The sequence below is a fragment of the Onychostoma macrolepis genome, chromosome 25 (assembly GCF_012432095.1).
Source record: "Onychostoma macrolepis isolate SWU-2019 chromosome 25, ASM1243209v1, whole genome shotgun sequence".
Taxonomy (NCBI): domain Eukaryota; kingdom Metazoa; phylum Chordata; class Actinopteri; order Cypriniformes; family Cyprinidae; genus Onychostoma; species Onychostoma macrolepis.
The window spans coordinates 19,464,620-19,482,134 of record NC_081179.1 but is presented as its reverse complement, the minus strand read 5'-3'; the positions used below and the strand labels follow the sequence as shown (position 1 = coordinate 19,482,134).

Genomic DNA, 17,515 nt, shown 5'->3' with positions numbered 1-17,515 from the left:
AGGGATGTAATGCCAGAGTAAAGTAAAGCCACAACTTACACAACAGATATTTTTTCCTGACAAAATCAATATAATGCAATATTTCTATCTGCTGAATGTAAGCTTTTCCATAGTCCAAGCTTGCCTGCTGCACTGGGGACATCACATGCATGTGCAAATCATGAAAATAAATCAAGGAATTATTTGATTGTTAGATTTTAAATCAGCGGGGTTGAGGCATCAAAAGTAACTAAGTAACTAAGCTGTTTTATGGAAAGTAACTGTAATATTATTACTGGAATCTTATTAGTAATTAGTTACACTACTAGTTACTGCAAAAAGTAATATTATTACAGTAACTAAATTACTGGTAAGTAGTTACTGCCCAACACTGGTCCTAAATTATTACACAAACTTGTGCAGCAAGTCAATTCACAAAGCCAAAGGTAATTTACTCAGGACGTTTATTTATTTATTTTTTGGGTGACAAATTCAATAATATGATAAATGAATAGGTTTAGAAAAACAAATGTGATTATTTTTGAGAACCTTGTGATTATTTTTATACACCTGTAAATATATATACAGGTGCTGGTCATATAATTAGAATATCATCAAAAAGTTGATTTATTTCACTAATTCCATTCAAAAAGTGAAACTTGTATATTATATTCATTCATTACACACAGACTGATATATTTCAAATATTTATTTCTTTTAATTTTGATGATTAGAGCTTACAGCTCATGAAAGTCAAAAATCAGTATCTCGAAATATTAGAATATTACTTAAAGCCAGTACAAAGAAAGGATTTTTAGAAATCTTGGCCAACTGAAAAGTATGAAAATGAAAAGTATGAGCATGTACATCACTCAGTACTTAGTTGGGGCTCCTTTTGCCTGAATTACTGCAGCAATGCGGCGTGGCATGGAGTCGATCAGTCTGTGGCACTGCTCAGGTGTTATGAGAGCCCAGGTTGCTCTGATAGTGGCCTTCAGCTCATCTGCATTGTTGGGTCTGGTGTCTCTCATCTTCCTCTTGACAATACTCCATAGATTCTCTATGGGGTTCAGGTCAGGCGAGTTTGCTGGCCAATTAAGCACAGTAACACTATGGTCATTGAACTAGCTTTTGGTACCTTTGGCAGTGTGGGCAGGTGCCAAGTCCTGCTGGAAAATGAAATCAGCATCTCCATAAAGCTTGTCAACAGAAGGAAGCATGAAGTGCTCTAAAATTTCCTGGTAGATGGCTGCGTTGACTGTGGACTTCAGAAAACACAGTGGACCAACACCAGCAGATGACATGGCAGCCCAAATCATCACTGACTGTGGAAACGTCACATTGGACTTCAAGCAACATGGATTCTGTGCCTCTCCACTCTTCCTTCAGACTCTGGGACCTTGATTTCCAAATGAAATGGAAAATTTACTTTACTCTGAAAAGAGGACTTTGGACCACTGAGCAACAGTCCAGTTCTTTTTCTCCACAGCCCAGTTAAGATGCTTCTGACGTTGTCTCGGGTTCAGAAGTGGCTTGGTAGCCCTTTTCCTGAAGACGTCTGAGTGTGGTGACTCTTGATGCACTGACTCCAGCTTCAGTTCTCTCCTTGTGAAGCTTTCACAAGTGTTTGAATCGGCTTTGCTTGACTGTTTTCTCAAGCTTGCGGTCATCCCTGTTGCTTGTGCACCTTTTCCTACCCAAATTCTTCCTTCCAGTCAACTTTGCATTTAATATGCTTTGATACAGCACTCTGTAAACAGCCACACCTTTCAGTAATGACCTTCTGTGACTTACCCTCTTTGTAGAGGGTGTCAATGTTTGTCTTCTGGATCATTGCCAAGTCAGCAGTCTTCCCCATTATTGTGGTTTCAAAGAACAAGAGATACCCAGAATTGATACTGTAGGGATGGTCATTTATTCAAACTCAAATGTAAATATTCTAATATTTTGAGATACTGATTTTTGACTTTCATGAGCTGTAAGCTCTAATCATCAAAATTAAAAGAAATAAACATTTGAAATATATCAGTCTGTGTGTAATGAATGAATATAATATACAAGTTTCACTTTTTGAATGGAATTAGTGAAATTAATCAACTTTTTGATGATATTCTAATTATATGACCAGCACCTGTATATATATATATATACACTTAACTGCATACACAAATGATATAGCCTATGTGGTACAATACAAATATTTTAGTGTCCTTTATTCTCCTATAAAGAATCACAATTGTCTCTTATTATCCTTTTCTGACTGTACGTTAGCTGCCAGTGGTGCCTTCTGATTGAAGCCAGCAATTTACTCCCGCCGATCTAACCTCTTTGGGATCGAATAAAATTGTAGTTCGGGGTTTTTCTGATGACTGTTGTTACAGCACAACATATCGCGGGCATATTGTAACCTTGTGAACCTTCTGGGAGTGTTTCATTGATCTTCCTCTGGTAGTTGTGGCTGCTGTGACCATAGACTGACAGGTCACGCAGCTGTGACTCGGACACAAAAATGGCGGCGATAAAACACTGTGACGTCACATGGAACCTATGGATTCGTCAGCCGCCACAGAACCATCACTCGCTATTTTGTTTGAATAAAAGTCTCGTCGTCAGTGGCAGTGGCTGTGAATTCTGGAATAGGGTATAGGCTGCGAAGGATCCATCTGATATGTCCTTCATTTTCTTGCGAAAAGGAGGGTGCATTTGATGACGCTTTCGAATTACGGCAGCCTTCTTCGCGTCACGGTGATGCAATCGGCCTTCAAATGCAGCCTTCGGAGGATGCATCGTGAATTGGGACGGTCTTCGCCAATTATGGCCGGTGAAAATGCATGTAGATTTTCGTATTAGACGGGACTCAATCTTTATGTTTACAGAAGTGACGTAATGATGCGGCAGCATGCTGGAATTTCCTACAAAAACCTACCCATACCACTCAAATTAAAAAACATTATTATGAGCTAACCGTAGTGAATCGGGCTAAAGTAAGGTGATAGTTTTGATCAATGGCTGGTTATGTAATTGCTCAAAAATTGATTTCAGATCATTTTTAACCAAAAAAAGTTACGGACTGCAGCTTTAAAGTCAAGCCCTGAGTATATAATATAAAAAGGAATGTATTCAAGTATAATAAAATATTTTAGATGGTGTGTGACTCTATGTGCCATATCACCAATGTGGAAGCCAAATGGCCAGAATCCGTGCATGACTCAAGTTTTTAGAGAGTCAAATTTATGCCCATTATTTGAACGTGGTAAGGAAAATATAGATGTCCGGCTCACATGCCATGCCACCATTAGAAAGGAGAGGAACCCTGTGGTGGAGGTGCAGCCTGATGATGACCTCCAGCTAGTGCACTTGGACCAACCTAGTGGCAGAGCTGAACAGGACAGAATTGTAGCACACCATTTTCCATTATAGTAAAAAAAAAAAAGAAAAAAAAAAAGTCATCTTTTACCTGCAAAAATATAAATAAAGAGATATTGTTATGCAAGGTCAACAAAAGTGTATTAGTAATTACTTACTCTGAAGTTCCTTTTGAAGCAGCTATATCTAACTAAACTTTTTTTCTTCACTAAAGCTTGAAGCTCTGTTTGTCCCCTAATTTTTTTTTAACTTATAATATTCAATCTTGTGTTGTAGACTTCTTTTATAGAGGGAACGGATGTCACCCTGTGCCATTTGCGCAGAAGACTTTGAACTCTCAATACATGCCTCGTAAAACAAAAATAAAGAGGAAAATACAACACTGCCCTCCTTTGCATCCCTTCTCTCTGTAGGCCTCTCTGCACGCATGGATTCCTGCAACTCATACTGCAGTCAGAATAAAAAGCACGAGTACATACAAATTTAGGTCAGAGGTTATTGATGCACAGGTTCTTTCTCCAAGGGACAGTCATCTGAGAGGGTTTCTTCACTGTCCTGTGCAATGGAAACAAATGGTATTACAAAGTGATGTGTTGTCTTCCCTATTGATGTAAAAAAAAAAAAACATGAAACAAGTCCACTTACTGCACATACTTCAGCCACCACTTGCATGGGAACAGGTAAAAGTGTTGGTGTATTGTGTGAAACTGCACAATAGGGGAAAAACTCATTTGACCTCATTCATGAAACACGAGCAGAAATATTTTTTTATGTAAACCGTTCTGATGTAAACTTTCGAATTCATGAAAATGTTCATATTTTTTAAATGTTAGCTGAGTTTGAGAAATTCCTCCAGGTGATCCTCGAGGAAGCGATTTTCCTGCTTAAAGCACAACAGGCGAACTGCAAGGATGTCCATGATGATGGGAAAACAGAACAAAAAAATGTGAACTCGACCAAAAAATAAACACAAAGATGACAAAGAAAAGGATCATAAAGTTTTTTAATATAAGTCTCAGGCAAAAGAAACACAGGTTAACATCCACAAAACAAACTGAACAGAAACAGAGACAAGTACACAGTGCACACAGCTGAACTAAATGACAAATCAATTAACAACCATGACAACTAAGGGAAATGGTGCAAAGAATGAAAACAGTCCAAACAGTTTGTGTGTGTGACAATATTCTTCTAAATAACTTTGAATATATAAACATGTTGAAAAAGTTGGGATCCCATATACAATCATATCAGTAGTAAATGTACAGATTTTTGATAGTGCAGTAAATATATTATGTCAAATTATACAAATATCTCTTTTGGACATTTTGCACTAAAAATACCTTTTGACTGAATTATCATAAATACAATTTCTACAATTTCTACTATTTCTTTTAAATTGTTATCATAGAAAATGGCTGCATTTTTTCCAGTGTAATCTTTTAAATGTATTCATTAAAATTAAAATATTACTCAAAAGTTTGAAGTATTGTACAAGAAATAAATTACATCCAGCTATATATGAAGGACATATGTATATGTGAAACTTAAAATGTGCTTTATGCAGTCTTAAATTTCTCTGATTGTTGGACAAGAGCCATCTTGAGGCCATCTACATTTACAATTTTTGATATTTTACGTTCTGATAGATACTGAGCTCTACTGTGTTCTGGTAAATTAAGTCCTTGTTGGTTCCCGTTCTTGATCGAATTATGTCATACGCACACTGGTGGAGGTAAATATATTGTTCCTGTTGTAGAAAACAGAAAAATAAAAATAGTGTAAAACTATCAGTCTTCTTTATTATAAGTGGCAGTTTCTTTGTATAAGTACAACAAATGTCTGCACCAACTTTTTTGTAAATGTTATCCTAAAGGAATATTCTGGGTTCAGTACAAATTAAGCTCAATCGATAATATTTGTTTTGTAATGTTGATTACAACAAAGATGATTTCCACTTGTCCCTCCTTTTTTAAAATAAGTAAAAGGCTGCAGTGTTTGGCTAAGTAGTATATCTAAACAATAAGCATGTTAACATACATATTAACTTGGTTGCTCTGACAGATCTTTTAACACTCAGTAGGACTGACTTTTATTCATTAGATGAACTACATTTTTTAAGTTGTCGGTTGCTAGTTGAGTTAACTTAAAAAGTTGATTGCGATAGGTTGCCTTATTTTTTTGAGTTAGGTCAACTTTTTTTTTTTTTACAGTGTACATATACATATAAGTTGACTTAACTTAAGAAAATTGAGGAAACCCGTTGCCTTAAAATTATTAAGTACATAATAATAATAATTAAAAAAAAGTTAAGTGAACTTGACAATTCAAATAACTTATTTTTTTAATTATCATTTACTTAAAAATTTTAAGGCAATGGGTTTCCTAAATTTTTTTAAGTTAAGTCAACTTATCACTTTTTACCATTTGTTCCAGGTCATCTCACTGCAACTTGGAATCCCTGAACCCTGAACCCTCACCAGGTCTGGTGGCCCTTGTTCTTCTCTAGATTCAGCTTCTTTCATGTATCATCCGGGGTTAAAAAACACTAACACGGATGCTCTCATGACTCCATTCTACCAAATCTCCAATCTCTGCACAGAATCCATCCTTCAAGATTTTGTTCTTCCTTCTTCTGCCATTAGCCCCATCCACCCATCCAGTGGACCCTGGATGAACAAAAACCCAAGCCACCACAAGGGAAAGTGTATGTTTATATCGCCCCATGGAACTAACTCCTGGATACCTTGTACTTTTCTCTGGGCATCCAGGGACAACACAAATCCCTTGCCCAGGTTATACCATGTCCAAAGTCCCTCGCAACCTTTAAGTTGAAAAGCTTCTTCCCCTGCCCACTCCTCATCATCTATAGTCACATCTATATGTGGACTTCATGACCAACCTTCCTCCCTCAGTAGTCAAACCTGTATCCTGATGGCTGTCGACTGTTTCTCTAAGACCCACCACCTGGTTTCTTTAAAGGAGTTACCAACAGCTTTTTAGACTGCACAAATATTGTTCCATCATGTCTTACGGAACTACAGTCTCCTGGAAGTCCACAATTCATATGTCAATTCCAGAAGCTTTCTTCAAGTTGCAGGGCATTACTGCCAGGCTTTTTCCAGGCTATCATGCCCAATCTCCTAGTTCCTCAAAACTTACAGCCATGAACATCAGCAGAACTAGAGTCACTTCCTGCCCTGAGCTGAATATGCCCAAAACTGTCTCCGCCAGTCATTCACAGGTATGACACCATTCCTGTGTGTCCTCTACTGTGATTTGGGCCTTCTCTGTTTCAGCTTGTTCTTACAGAGGAACTATTCACTGATGGCATCGTGAATAGTGAATAATAATAAAACATTATTATTATTATTTTTTAAATTAAATTAATGCAATATAAAGATACATCCCAACAAGCCTTTTTAATTATTTATTTAATATGCATTTTATCATTTTTTATTTTTCACTTGGTAGATCTCGGTGATTTTCTCATTTAAATAGTAGAAAAGTCTGGGCACCCCTGCTGTAGACCATCCCAGACTTCCAGCGCTGGACTATACCAACTCACTGTGTTCCACTACAATTATCCCAAAAATCCATATATATATATATATATATATATATATAAGGACTCCATATATACTGTACTCATCACATACTCACCCTCACTGTCTAGTCTTACATAGAGGACTCTCTGATTGCACTACTCTCTAGTAGTGTTCTCTTCATGACTCCCTCATGGTTCCGCTGTGTGTACCATCATTACCTATTGTATTATCATTGTGTCATCTTCTAAATCTGTGTCCGATTTCTACCACCATTCCTGCTCCACCTGCTGTTACCCATGTGTTCAATAAAGAATCCAAGCACTGGGGTTCAAAATGTCATCTGGCTCAGTCTGCTTTGTTACAGTAAGTTTTTACAAAATTGTAAGTTTCATATTTCTGCTCTAAAAACTGACTGCATTTACTTCCAATGTAAGTGCCTCTCTGTAACTTTTACAATTTTTAAAGAAAGTACAAGCTTAACTTGTACTGATCCCTCTAGAAAATTACTCTACAGTCCCTTACCTCAGTCTGCACCATGAGAGGTCTGTGCATGCGCATATCGTTAACTATTCCGTAGATGTCCACCATCCCGTCTCTTTCAATCTGGAAGATCAGGTGGTCAATGGCAATGAAGGTCCCTGTTCTTCCCACACCAGCACTAAAAAATGTGAGGGTCAAATAATGAGAAAGTTTAATCTAACGGATGGCAAATTTGATATTTGATGTTTGCACTGTAATATAAATTCATAAACACTTGTCAATAAGTACCTCAATTACCTGCAATGCACCACAGTTGGAGAGTGGCGTGTGTACTGGTCCATGTGTTCTCTGACCAGGTGTATGAAGTCAATGAGGACTTCAGTGGACTGTGGAACTCCATGATCTGGCCACACCGTGAAGTGGAACTGGCATATATTACGAGTTTCTGCTGTTTTTACCTACAGAATTATCAGTCATATTATTGTAAAATATCATTGATTTAAAATGACAACAAACATTTTCCACTCCTGCATGCCACTGAAGGAATAAACGGCATTCCCTATCTGTCGGTCACTACGAGTTATGTCGTGACGACATAGGGGATTTACTTGGGAGCCCCAATCATCTCTGACTTAAGAGAAAACGCCAATGAATATTGGCTAGTGGATTTTGCATACCTGCGCCACTCCCCATGCACACGGGTATAAATAGGCGGCAGGTGCATCCACTCATTAGATTTTTGCTTCGGAGCCGAGTGGATGAACGTGTTGATCTCCACAAAGAGCCATTCATCATCTGTCTGGAAGCTGTTCTGGTTGGCGTTATGGTGCGAACAGCGGTGTCCCTGTCTGCAGCGATTCCCCTGGGCACTTCAACTAAAAAGAGCAGATTTCCTAAAAGAGCAAATCACGGTCGGTTCGCGTCTTTTTAAAGACGCCGTTCCGGCCGTGTCCACTTGGTTGTGGTCATTTCCTATCCTCCGTCCACGGCCACGATCGTTGTCTTCAGTGTCTGGGCATCCAGCGCGCTGAAGCTGCGTTCGTGGATGGTTTATGCGTTCGCTCTGAGCGTGTAATCATGGCAGCGCTGCAATCGCGCCTCTCTCTCCTCATGGGGATGGGAGGGGCTCCCTCTGTCACTACCCACGCTGGCTTCTCTGCCACGAGCAGAGAACCATCGGCTAGTACTCTGAGCGATCTGAGGGCTACAGTGAGAGCTTTTCCGCCGGGCCAGTCCCCACGGACCTCTCACTCCTCCCGCAGCAGCTGTTCTGTGCGGCTCCCCGGTGATTCTGCTGTGCCGTCTCACAGCGTGCCCAGCGTTTCATTCGGTGCCCCGACAGAGGATCAGATGTCGATCGCAGTATCGGGGGATGGGCAATCGTCCTCTGAGGATGAAGATTTGGCGGGGCTGCCTCCCTCGGGGCCGCCGCGAGCATCGGGCTGGAGGCGTGCACACCTCCTAGTCCTGAGCCCTCGCGGCGAGATGATTGGTTCCTCGGCACGGGCCGTGGCTCGCGACCACGCCCTGCCCCGGTTCCTTTCTTTCCGGAAGTGCATGAGGAGCTGACGAAGTCGTGGATGGCCCCTATTTACGGCCAGAAGCGGCTCGTCTGCCTCCCCCATCCTCGCTACCCTCAATGGCGGGGCAGCTAGGGGGTACGTTGACATTTCCCAGGTGGAGAGTGCGTTTGTGGTGCACTTGTGCCCGCAAAACGCCGCCACTTGGAGGAATCGTCTCGTCTCCCATCCAAAACCTGTAGGCTGACGGCCGCTCGCGGCCAAAGCTTACAGTGCTGCGGGCCAAGCTGCCTCTGCCCTGCATGCCATGGCTATCCTGCGAGTACACCAGCCAAGGCATTAAAATGCACGAGGGTAGTACCAACCCGAGGTTGATGCAGGAACTGCGCTCGGTAACTGACTGTGCCCTACGGGCGATGGAAGTCACAGCGCAGTCCCTCGGAAAGGCGATGTCCACACTTGGGGTCCAAGAGGGCCATCTATGGCTCAGCCTTGTTGAGAAGAGCAATGTCAACAGTGTGCTGTTTTCCGCTCTCGTCTCCCAGGCTGGACTGTTTGGCGACACTGTCGAGGACTGTGCCCAGCAGTTCTCGGCAGTACAGAAGCAGACCGAGGCCAATTGGGTAACAGGTAAGTAGCACATCTTGCCCCGGCGTGATGCACCGCTCCGCCGCAGGGCAAGCCCCAGTCTGCTTGTCGCCGTGGGCGCCCTCCCGCATCCTCCAGAGCTGCTCCGCCCCGTGCTGAATCGTCCCATATGCCGGTGCGTCGAGCCTCTCGCAGGAGTGCGGCGCCCCCTGTGTCCCAGTCGGCCCCTAATCGCCCAGATAGGCGACAAAGTGGCCCTGACACGGGCAACCCAGAGATGTGGGAAGCTGCTCTTTCTCAGGAGACAGCAGGGACAGCGCCGCTCCTTCCCCCGGAGGAGGGCCGGGTGGAAAATCTCTGGTTCTGTTCCGCCACTGGCTCAAGGGCCAGCGGTACCCACATTGTCAAGAGAAAGAGCAATTTCCTTTTCCTCAGGGTTTTCAGGTCCATGGGCCGACAGTGTGCGACGCGTTGCCTCCTCACTCTCGCCCACGACCCATCTTGCCAGCGGCCAAGAGAGTGCGGTTTAGGGGACGCAGTGCCTCCCCACGCACCTCTAGCCAGTCCCCTCTGGGACCCAGGGAGTTTTGCGAGGATGCCTCAGAACGCACAGCCTTCTGTTCTACTCCCTTTCGCTGCACCACCGCAGGTATGTCGATCGTGCCGTTGGAGCCACTTGCACGGCGTCTGGAGGCGTGGCTCACGCTGCCCAGCCCGTCTCGTTGGCTCACGCGCATGATTCGACTCGGCTACGCGATTCAGTTCGTCAGGCGACCTCCCAAGTTCAGCAGCGTTCTCGAGACTTCAGTGGTAGCTCGGAACGCTCCTGTCTTGCGTGAGGGGATTGCTGTCCTCCTGGCAAAGGATGCAATCGAGCCGGTCCCTCCAGCCGAGATGAGGCAAGAGTTTTACAGCCCTTACTTCATCGTACCCAGGAAAGACGGTGGTCTTTGACCAATCCTGGACCAGCGAGTCTTGAACCGGGCCATGCACAGAACAGGCGCATATCAAATGCATCCAGCCCCAGGATTGCTTTGCAGCGATCGACCTGAAGGACGCTTACTTTCATGTTTCGATCCTTCCGCGACACAGACCGTTCCCTTCGGGCTGTCCCTGTCCCTCCCGTGTCTTCGCGAAGGCACGGAGGGCGCCCTTGCCCTGCTACGGGAAGTGGGCATCAGGATACTCAACTATCTCGAGCATGGCCCGCGTGCGAGAACAGTTGTGTGATCACAGGGACCCAGTGCTTCAGCACTCAGCCAGTTGGGGCTTCAGGTCAACTGGGAAAAGAGCAAGCTCTCCCTCGTGCAGAGAAACTCTTTTCTCAGTATGGAGTTAGACTCGGTGAGTGTGGTGGCGCGTCTCACCAACGAGCGTGCCCAGTCCTGAACTGCCTGAGTTCCTTCAGAGGCAGGACGGTGGTACCACTGAAACCCTTTTCAGAGGCTCCTGGGGCATATGGCATCCGCAGCCGCAGCCGCAGTCACGCCGCTCGGGTTGCTTCATATGAGACCACTTCAGCACTGGTTGCACTCCCGAGTCACGAGGTGGGCATGGCGTCGCGGTACACTTCGTGTGAACATCACACAGGAGTGTCGCCGTTCCTTCAGCCCCTGGACGGACCTTGCCTTTCTACGGGCCGGGGTGCCCCTAGAACAAGTGTCCCGGCATGTCGTTGTCACGACAGATGCCTCCAGTACGGGTTGGGGCGCTACATGCAACGGGCAGGCAGCCCCTGGACTGCTTTGGCACATCAACTGCCTAGAGTTGTTGGCAGTGCATCTGGCCTTGCAGCAGTTTCGGCCACTGCTGCTCGGCAAGCACGTGTTGGTCCGTACGGACAACACTGCGACTGTCTCGTACATCAACCGGTTGGGAGGTGTACGATCACGTCGCATGTCACAGCTCGCCCGCCATCTCCTCCTCTGGAGTCAGACGCGGCTCAAGTCGCTGCGTGCTGTCCATATTCCGGGGGAGCTCAATCGTGCAGCCGACGCGCTCTCACGACAGCTCACGTTCCCTGGAGAATGGCGACTCCATCCCGAGACGATCCGGCTGATCTGGAGTCGATTCGGTGAAGCTCAGGTAGACCTGTTTGCTTCCCGCGAGTCCTCCCACTGCCAGCTGTATTACTCCCTGACCGAGGCCCCCCTCGGCACGGACGCACTGGCACACAGCTGGCCTCGGGCTCTACGCAAGTATGCGTTTCCCCCAGTGAGCCTGCTTGCACAGACACTGTGCAAGGTCAGGGAAGACGAGGAGCAGGTCCTGCTGGTCGCGCCGTACTGGCCCACCCGGACCTGGTTTCCCGAACTCATACTCCTTGCGACAGCTCTTCCCTGGCGCATTCCTCTGAGGAAGGAACTCCTTTCTCAGGGGCTTGGCACCATATGGCACCCGCATCCAGATCTGTGGAACCTCCACGTGTGGCTCCTGGACGGGACGCGGCAGACTTGAGCAGTCTCCCACGGGCTGTGGTAGAGACCATCACTCAGGCTAGAGCTCCTTCAACAAGGCAAGCCTATGCACTGAAGTGGAGTCTGTTCGCGAACTGGTGTTCTTCTCGCCGAGAAGACCCCGAAGATGCACGATTGGAGTAGTGCTTTCTTCCTGCAAGAAAGGTTTGAGAGTAGGCTGTCACCCTCCACCTTGAAGGTGTATGTGGCTACTATTGCGGCCCATCACGATGCAGTGGACGGCCGGTCCCTGGGAAAGCATGATCTCATCGTGAGGTTCCTGAGGGGGGCCAGGAGGTTGAATCCCCCATGGGATCTCTCTATTGTCCTGGCTGGGCTTCAGAGGGATCCCTTTGAGCCGCTGGACTCAGTTGAGCTTAAGTTCCTGTCTGCTAAGACAGCGCTCCTGACCGCGCTCACTTCCATCAAGAGGGTCGGGGACCTCCAAGCAATTTCGGTGAGCGATGAGTGCCTTGTGTTCGGGCCGGTCTACTCTCACGTTGTCCTGAGACCCCGGCCTGGATACGTGCCTAAGGTTCCCACCACGCCCTTCCATGACCAGGTGGTGAACCTGCAAGCACTGCCCTCGGAGGAGGCAGATCCAGCCTTGGCGTTGCTGTGTCCCGTAAGAGTGTTGCGCATATACGTGGACCGCACCCAGAGCTCTAGAAGCTCTGAGCAGCTCTTTGTCTGCCACGGAGGTCAGCAGAAAGGGAAGGCTGTCTCCAAGCAGAGGTTGGCCCACTGGATAGTGGATGCACATGGAGTGTTGCCTCCCGCTATGCGTTGGCGCACGGCGCCTCTCTGGCAGACATCTGTGGAGCTGCGGGCTGGGCGACACCGAACACCTTCGAGAGATTTTACAATCTCCGCGTTGAGCCAGTTTCTTCCCGTGTGTTAGGTAACAGGTAAGTGGCGGGAAGAGCTGGCAGGTGTCACGCTTACTGCGCCATTCCCCCTCACCCGGGGATACGAGCGCCATTTTTCTCCTCCAGTTCAGTTCCCCGGACAGCGAACCCTGGTGGAGTTCCTCCAGCACCCCTGGCAGTCAGACAGGGCGGAGCAGTCTGACGCCAGGCCCAGTACTTGTGTTAGCTCGCCCGGGTCTCCGGTCAGCCCCTGTACTGGTCTAGGTGTCCGTATGGCTTGATTCCCTTCGGGTAATCCCATATGTGTATTCTACCACGGTAAACCCGTGTCTTCCCTTTGACTGAGCCTCTGTCAGGCCCTGCTGGCAACTCTCCTCCCTAACCCTAGGTAGGATCTGCCCCAGGGTCCAGTCGTATGTAGTACTGCCCCAGGCCTGGGTCAGTCCATATCAGTGTCTCCACATGTTACCTCCCTTCGGGCAGGATGTGGCCTCCGTAGCACCCTTCTCTGGAAGGCTCGCTTCCCGTCGTTACTGCCAAGCTGTAACAACAAATAGGAAAGACTTGAAGCTAACTTTCATTGAAGGTCGAAATCCCTTCTGACTTCTGTGGGGAAAGGAACAGCGGCGATGTACTCAGTGGTCCCTGCGGGCACCAAGGTTAGCGAATTTGCGCTGGGGCGATGGGAAGGTTGCGACCTTTCGCGTGGCATTTGTCTGTCACGCGCTCGCTTGTCAGCATCTGCATGCCACAAGGTTGTGACGGGGTTCAGGTTGTGGGGCTTTCCATAGGACCCCTATGTCGTCACGACATAACTCGTAGTGACCGACAGATAGGGAACGTCTCGGTTACGTACGTAACCCTCGTTCCCTGATGGAGGGAATGGAGACGTTATGTCCCCATGCCACAATCTTGAACCATCGCTGGTTGCCAGGGACTCGTTCTCGGCTCCTCATCGTAGAACCTAATGAGTGGATGCACCTGCCGCCTATTTATACCCGTGTGCACGGGGAGTGGCGCAGGTATGCAAAATCCACTAGCCAATATTCATTGGCGTTTTCTCTTAAGTCAGAGATGATTGGGGCTCCCAAGTAAATCCCCTATGTCGTCACGACATAACGTCTCTGTTTCCTCCATCAGGGAACGAGGGCTACGTACGTAACCGAGACGATATCAGGTGCAGGAAGTGTTGCTTTACATTTTTGATACTGAAGTCTCTTATGGTCCAGCTCTCCAGTTCTATCTCTGAGGTGGTTGTCACAGAGATGTTTTGATAATGATTGGTCCCAGATGGCCAGTACTTCTCACATTTCACCTGGAGAAAATGACAGAGTGCTGGTTATCTTTACTCTGAATATACATTTTCACATTTTACCACTTTTCAATGTGACTAATAATATTTCACAATGGTTGGCGGCGATTGCCTCCTAGTCAGCATGCCGACATGTAGTGCCATTATGCTTCGGGCACTCCACGTTCGAGTCCCTGCTCAGGGACCTTTCCTGGTCCTGTTCCTCTATCTCTCCTCCACTTTGCTTCTTGTCTAACTACTGTCCTATCAAAATAAAGGCATAAAACGAAATGAAAACTTACTCGTCCCATCTCGTTGCATTTGGTCAGCATTACTATGGTGTGGACATTCTTCTCCCAGACCATTCTCCAAAATTCATTCACTGTGACGGGCAGCGGACCCTGAGCTGCTATAAACTCTTTTCTTGAATTGTAACCCTGAAAAAAATAAATAAACAATAAAATAAAAAATAAAAAACAGAAAATAGTGAAAAACATATTTAGACATGACTAAAAAAAGTACTCTCTGTATATATAAATATACAGTATATAAAACTCTGTTTATATACTCACTGGCATGTAGTTTGCATTGATGTAGTCATCAAAGGGACTGCCACACATTGATAACGTCACTCTTGAAGCATCATCTAATAAAGGCCATCATGATGCAATTAGTATCAGAAAGTAGTTTTTAATTATGAACTAAAAATTATGCATCTGATTTTGTATATAACGTTACATTGTAGCATCACACCTGTCATGTTCTGTTATATTCCAAGGATGCTTATTTTTACAAACCCAATTCCAAAAAAGTTGGGACACTGTACAAATTGTGAATAAAAAAGGAATGCAATAATTTACAAATCTCATAAACTTATATTTTATTCACAATAGAATATAGATATATCAAATGTTGAAAGTGAGACATTTTGAAATGTCATGCCAAATATTGGCTCATTTTGGATTTCATGAGAGCTACACATTCCAAAAAAGTTGGGACAGGTAGCAATAAGAGGCCGGAAAAGTTAAATGTACATATAAGGAACAGCTGGAGGACCAATTTGCAACTTATTAGGTCAATTGGCAACATGATTGGGTATAAAAAGAGCCTCTCAGAGTGGCAGTGTCTCTCAGAAGTCAAGATGGGAAGAGGAGCACCAACTCCCCCAATGCTGCAGCGAAAAATAGTGGAGCAATATCAGAAAGGAGTTTCTCAGAGAAAAATTGCAAAGAGTTTGAAGTTATCATCATCTACAGTGCATAATATCATCCAAAGACTCAGAGAATCTGGAACAATCTCTGTGCGTAAGGGTCAAGGCCGGAAAAACATACTGGATGCCCGTTATCTTCGGGCCCTTAGACGGCACTGCATCACATACAGGAATGCTACTGTAATGGAAATCACAACATGGGCTCAGGAATACTTCCAGAAAACATTGTCGGTGAACACAATCCACCGTGCCATTCGCCGTTGCTGGCTAAAACTCTATAGGTAAAAAAAGAAGCCATATCTAAACATGATCCAGAAGCGCAGGCGTTTTCTCTGGGCCAAGGCTCATTTAAAATGGACTGTGGCAAAGTGGAAAACTGTTCTGTGGTCAGACGAATCAAAATTTGAAGTTCTTTTGGAAAACTGGGACGCCATGTCATCTGGACTAAAGAGGACAAGGACAACCCAAGTTGTTATCAGCTCAGTTCAGAAGCCTGCATCTCTGATGGTATGGGGTTGCATGAGTGCGTGTGGCATGGGCAGCTTACACATCTGGAAAGGCACCATCAATGCTGAAAGGTATATCCAAGTTCTAGAACAACATATGCTCCCATCCAGACGTTGTCTCTTTCAGGGAAGACCTTGCATTTTCCAACATGACAATGCCAGACCACATACTGCATCAATTACAACATCATGGCTGCATAGAAGAAGGATCCGGGTACTGAAATGGCCAGCCTGCGGTCCAGATCTTTCACCCATAGAAAACATTTGGTGCATCATAAAGAGGAAGATGCGGAAGAACTTGTCTCCTCAGTCCCCAGACGTTTGCAGACTGTTATAAAAAGAAGAGGGGATGCCACACAGTGGTAAACATGGCCTTGTCCCAACTTTTTTGAGATGTGTTGATGCCATGAAATTTAAAATCAACTTATTTTCCCCTTAAAATGATACATTTCCCCAGTTTAAACATTTGATATGTCATCTATGTTGTATTCTGAATAAAATATTGAAATTTGAAACTTCCACATCATTGCATTCTGTTTTTATTCACAATTTGTACAGTGTCCCAACTTTTTTGGAATCGGGTTTATATATTGTTTTGTCACATAATGTCTGTATACATTTCCTTTTCATTCATTTATGGTTTTTCCTGGTTTCTATGGTTTCTGATTGTTATCACCTGTGTCTTGTTTAGATTATCATTATAATCATGTGTTTCTACATAAAATGTACTTTTTATTCTTCATTTCCTTAAAGCTACAATATGCAACTTTTGGCCCTCTAGCAGTTAACAAATACAACTATGCATCTTGCAGAAGAACAATGTTTTGGTTGTGCTTTGGCTGTGTGCCTCGGGAAATCAACTGAAAATACATCTAACTTTATGAAATGTGACTTCAGTGTGAATAGTCCAGGTGCAATCCATCAGCCAGCTAATCAGACTGAAGCCTGTGATTGGGGAAAACTGCAACAGTCAGTCTACTCACAAGGTAGCACATTGCTGTAACGGTTCTTCGACTTGTTTTCAATAGCCAGGGCAGTGTTTTTGGACTGTGCCGTTCCAACAGTTTTCAACTCCTGCAACAACACAGTACTTTGAAAACACTATTACAATTTCTAAATGAATTTCTGTGACAAGTCCGGAGTAAACTATTTGATAAAGTTATCATAGGAAGTAGAGCATTAAATAAAAATAAAATAAAAAAATATGTGTACCTCATACTCTTCAGCAAAACCACAGTTGGAATCCTTGTGTTTCTTCTTAAAGTACTCTTCATAATATTCTGTTCTCAAAGCAATATTACTGTGTACCATAAAACAAAAACAAATGTGAAAACATGCAATAAAGTGTAAAGAATCACGTTTCAATGTTAAAATTGAATAGATTCATAATAAAAATGTACTTACGTTTTATTACTGGAAAAAGAATTAAAAAGGCAATGTATTAACAATTTTAAGTTTTGTCAAATAAATATTCAACTATAAACATCTCAAACAAAGTTACCTAATGGTGTGTACAATGATGTCTGGACATTGTTTTTTGGTTTGTCTGGAACAGAGAGTATTAAAGAAATGTTGAACATTCAATAAAATGAATCTGAAAGACTTTTGTATCTTGAAATATATCCTGTATTTACTTCTCTGATGACACTGGCAACTCACCTTCTTGAATAGAAGAAGAGAATGAGAGTCATGATGATGATGA

At 44.5% G+C, this 17,515-nt stretch overlaps 1 protein-coding gene across 1 annotated transcript; it reads right to left on the bottom strand.

Annotated features, from left to right (window-relative positions):
* Positions 1 to 4,329: 4,329 nt before the first annotated feature.
* Positions 4,330 to 17,479, bottom strand: LOC131533988 (receptor-type tyrosine-protein phosphatase eta-like; the record flags this gene model as incomplete). The annotated part of the gene is made up of 10 exons (XM_058766542.1): positions 4,330 to 5,095; positions 7,416 to 7,551; positions 7,671 to 7,831; positions 14,005 to 14,121; positions 14,400 to 14,534; positions 14,670 to 14,743; positions 16,797 to 16,887; positions 17,026 to 17,093; positions 17,315 to 17,359; positions 17,473 to 17,479. Coding segments are annotated over 10 exons (966 nt in total), but the record flags the coding sequence as incomplete, so codon positions are not given.
* Between the last annotated feature and the right edge of the window lie 36 nt (positions 17,480 to 17,515).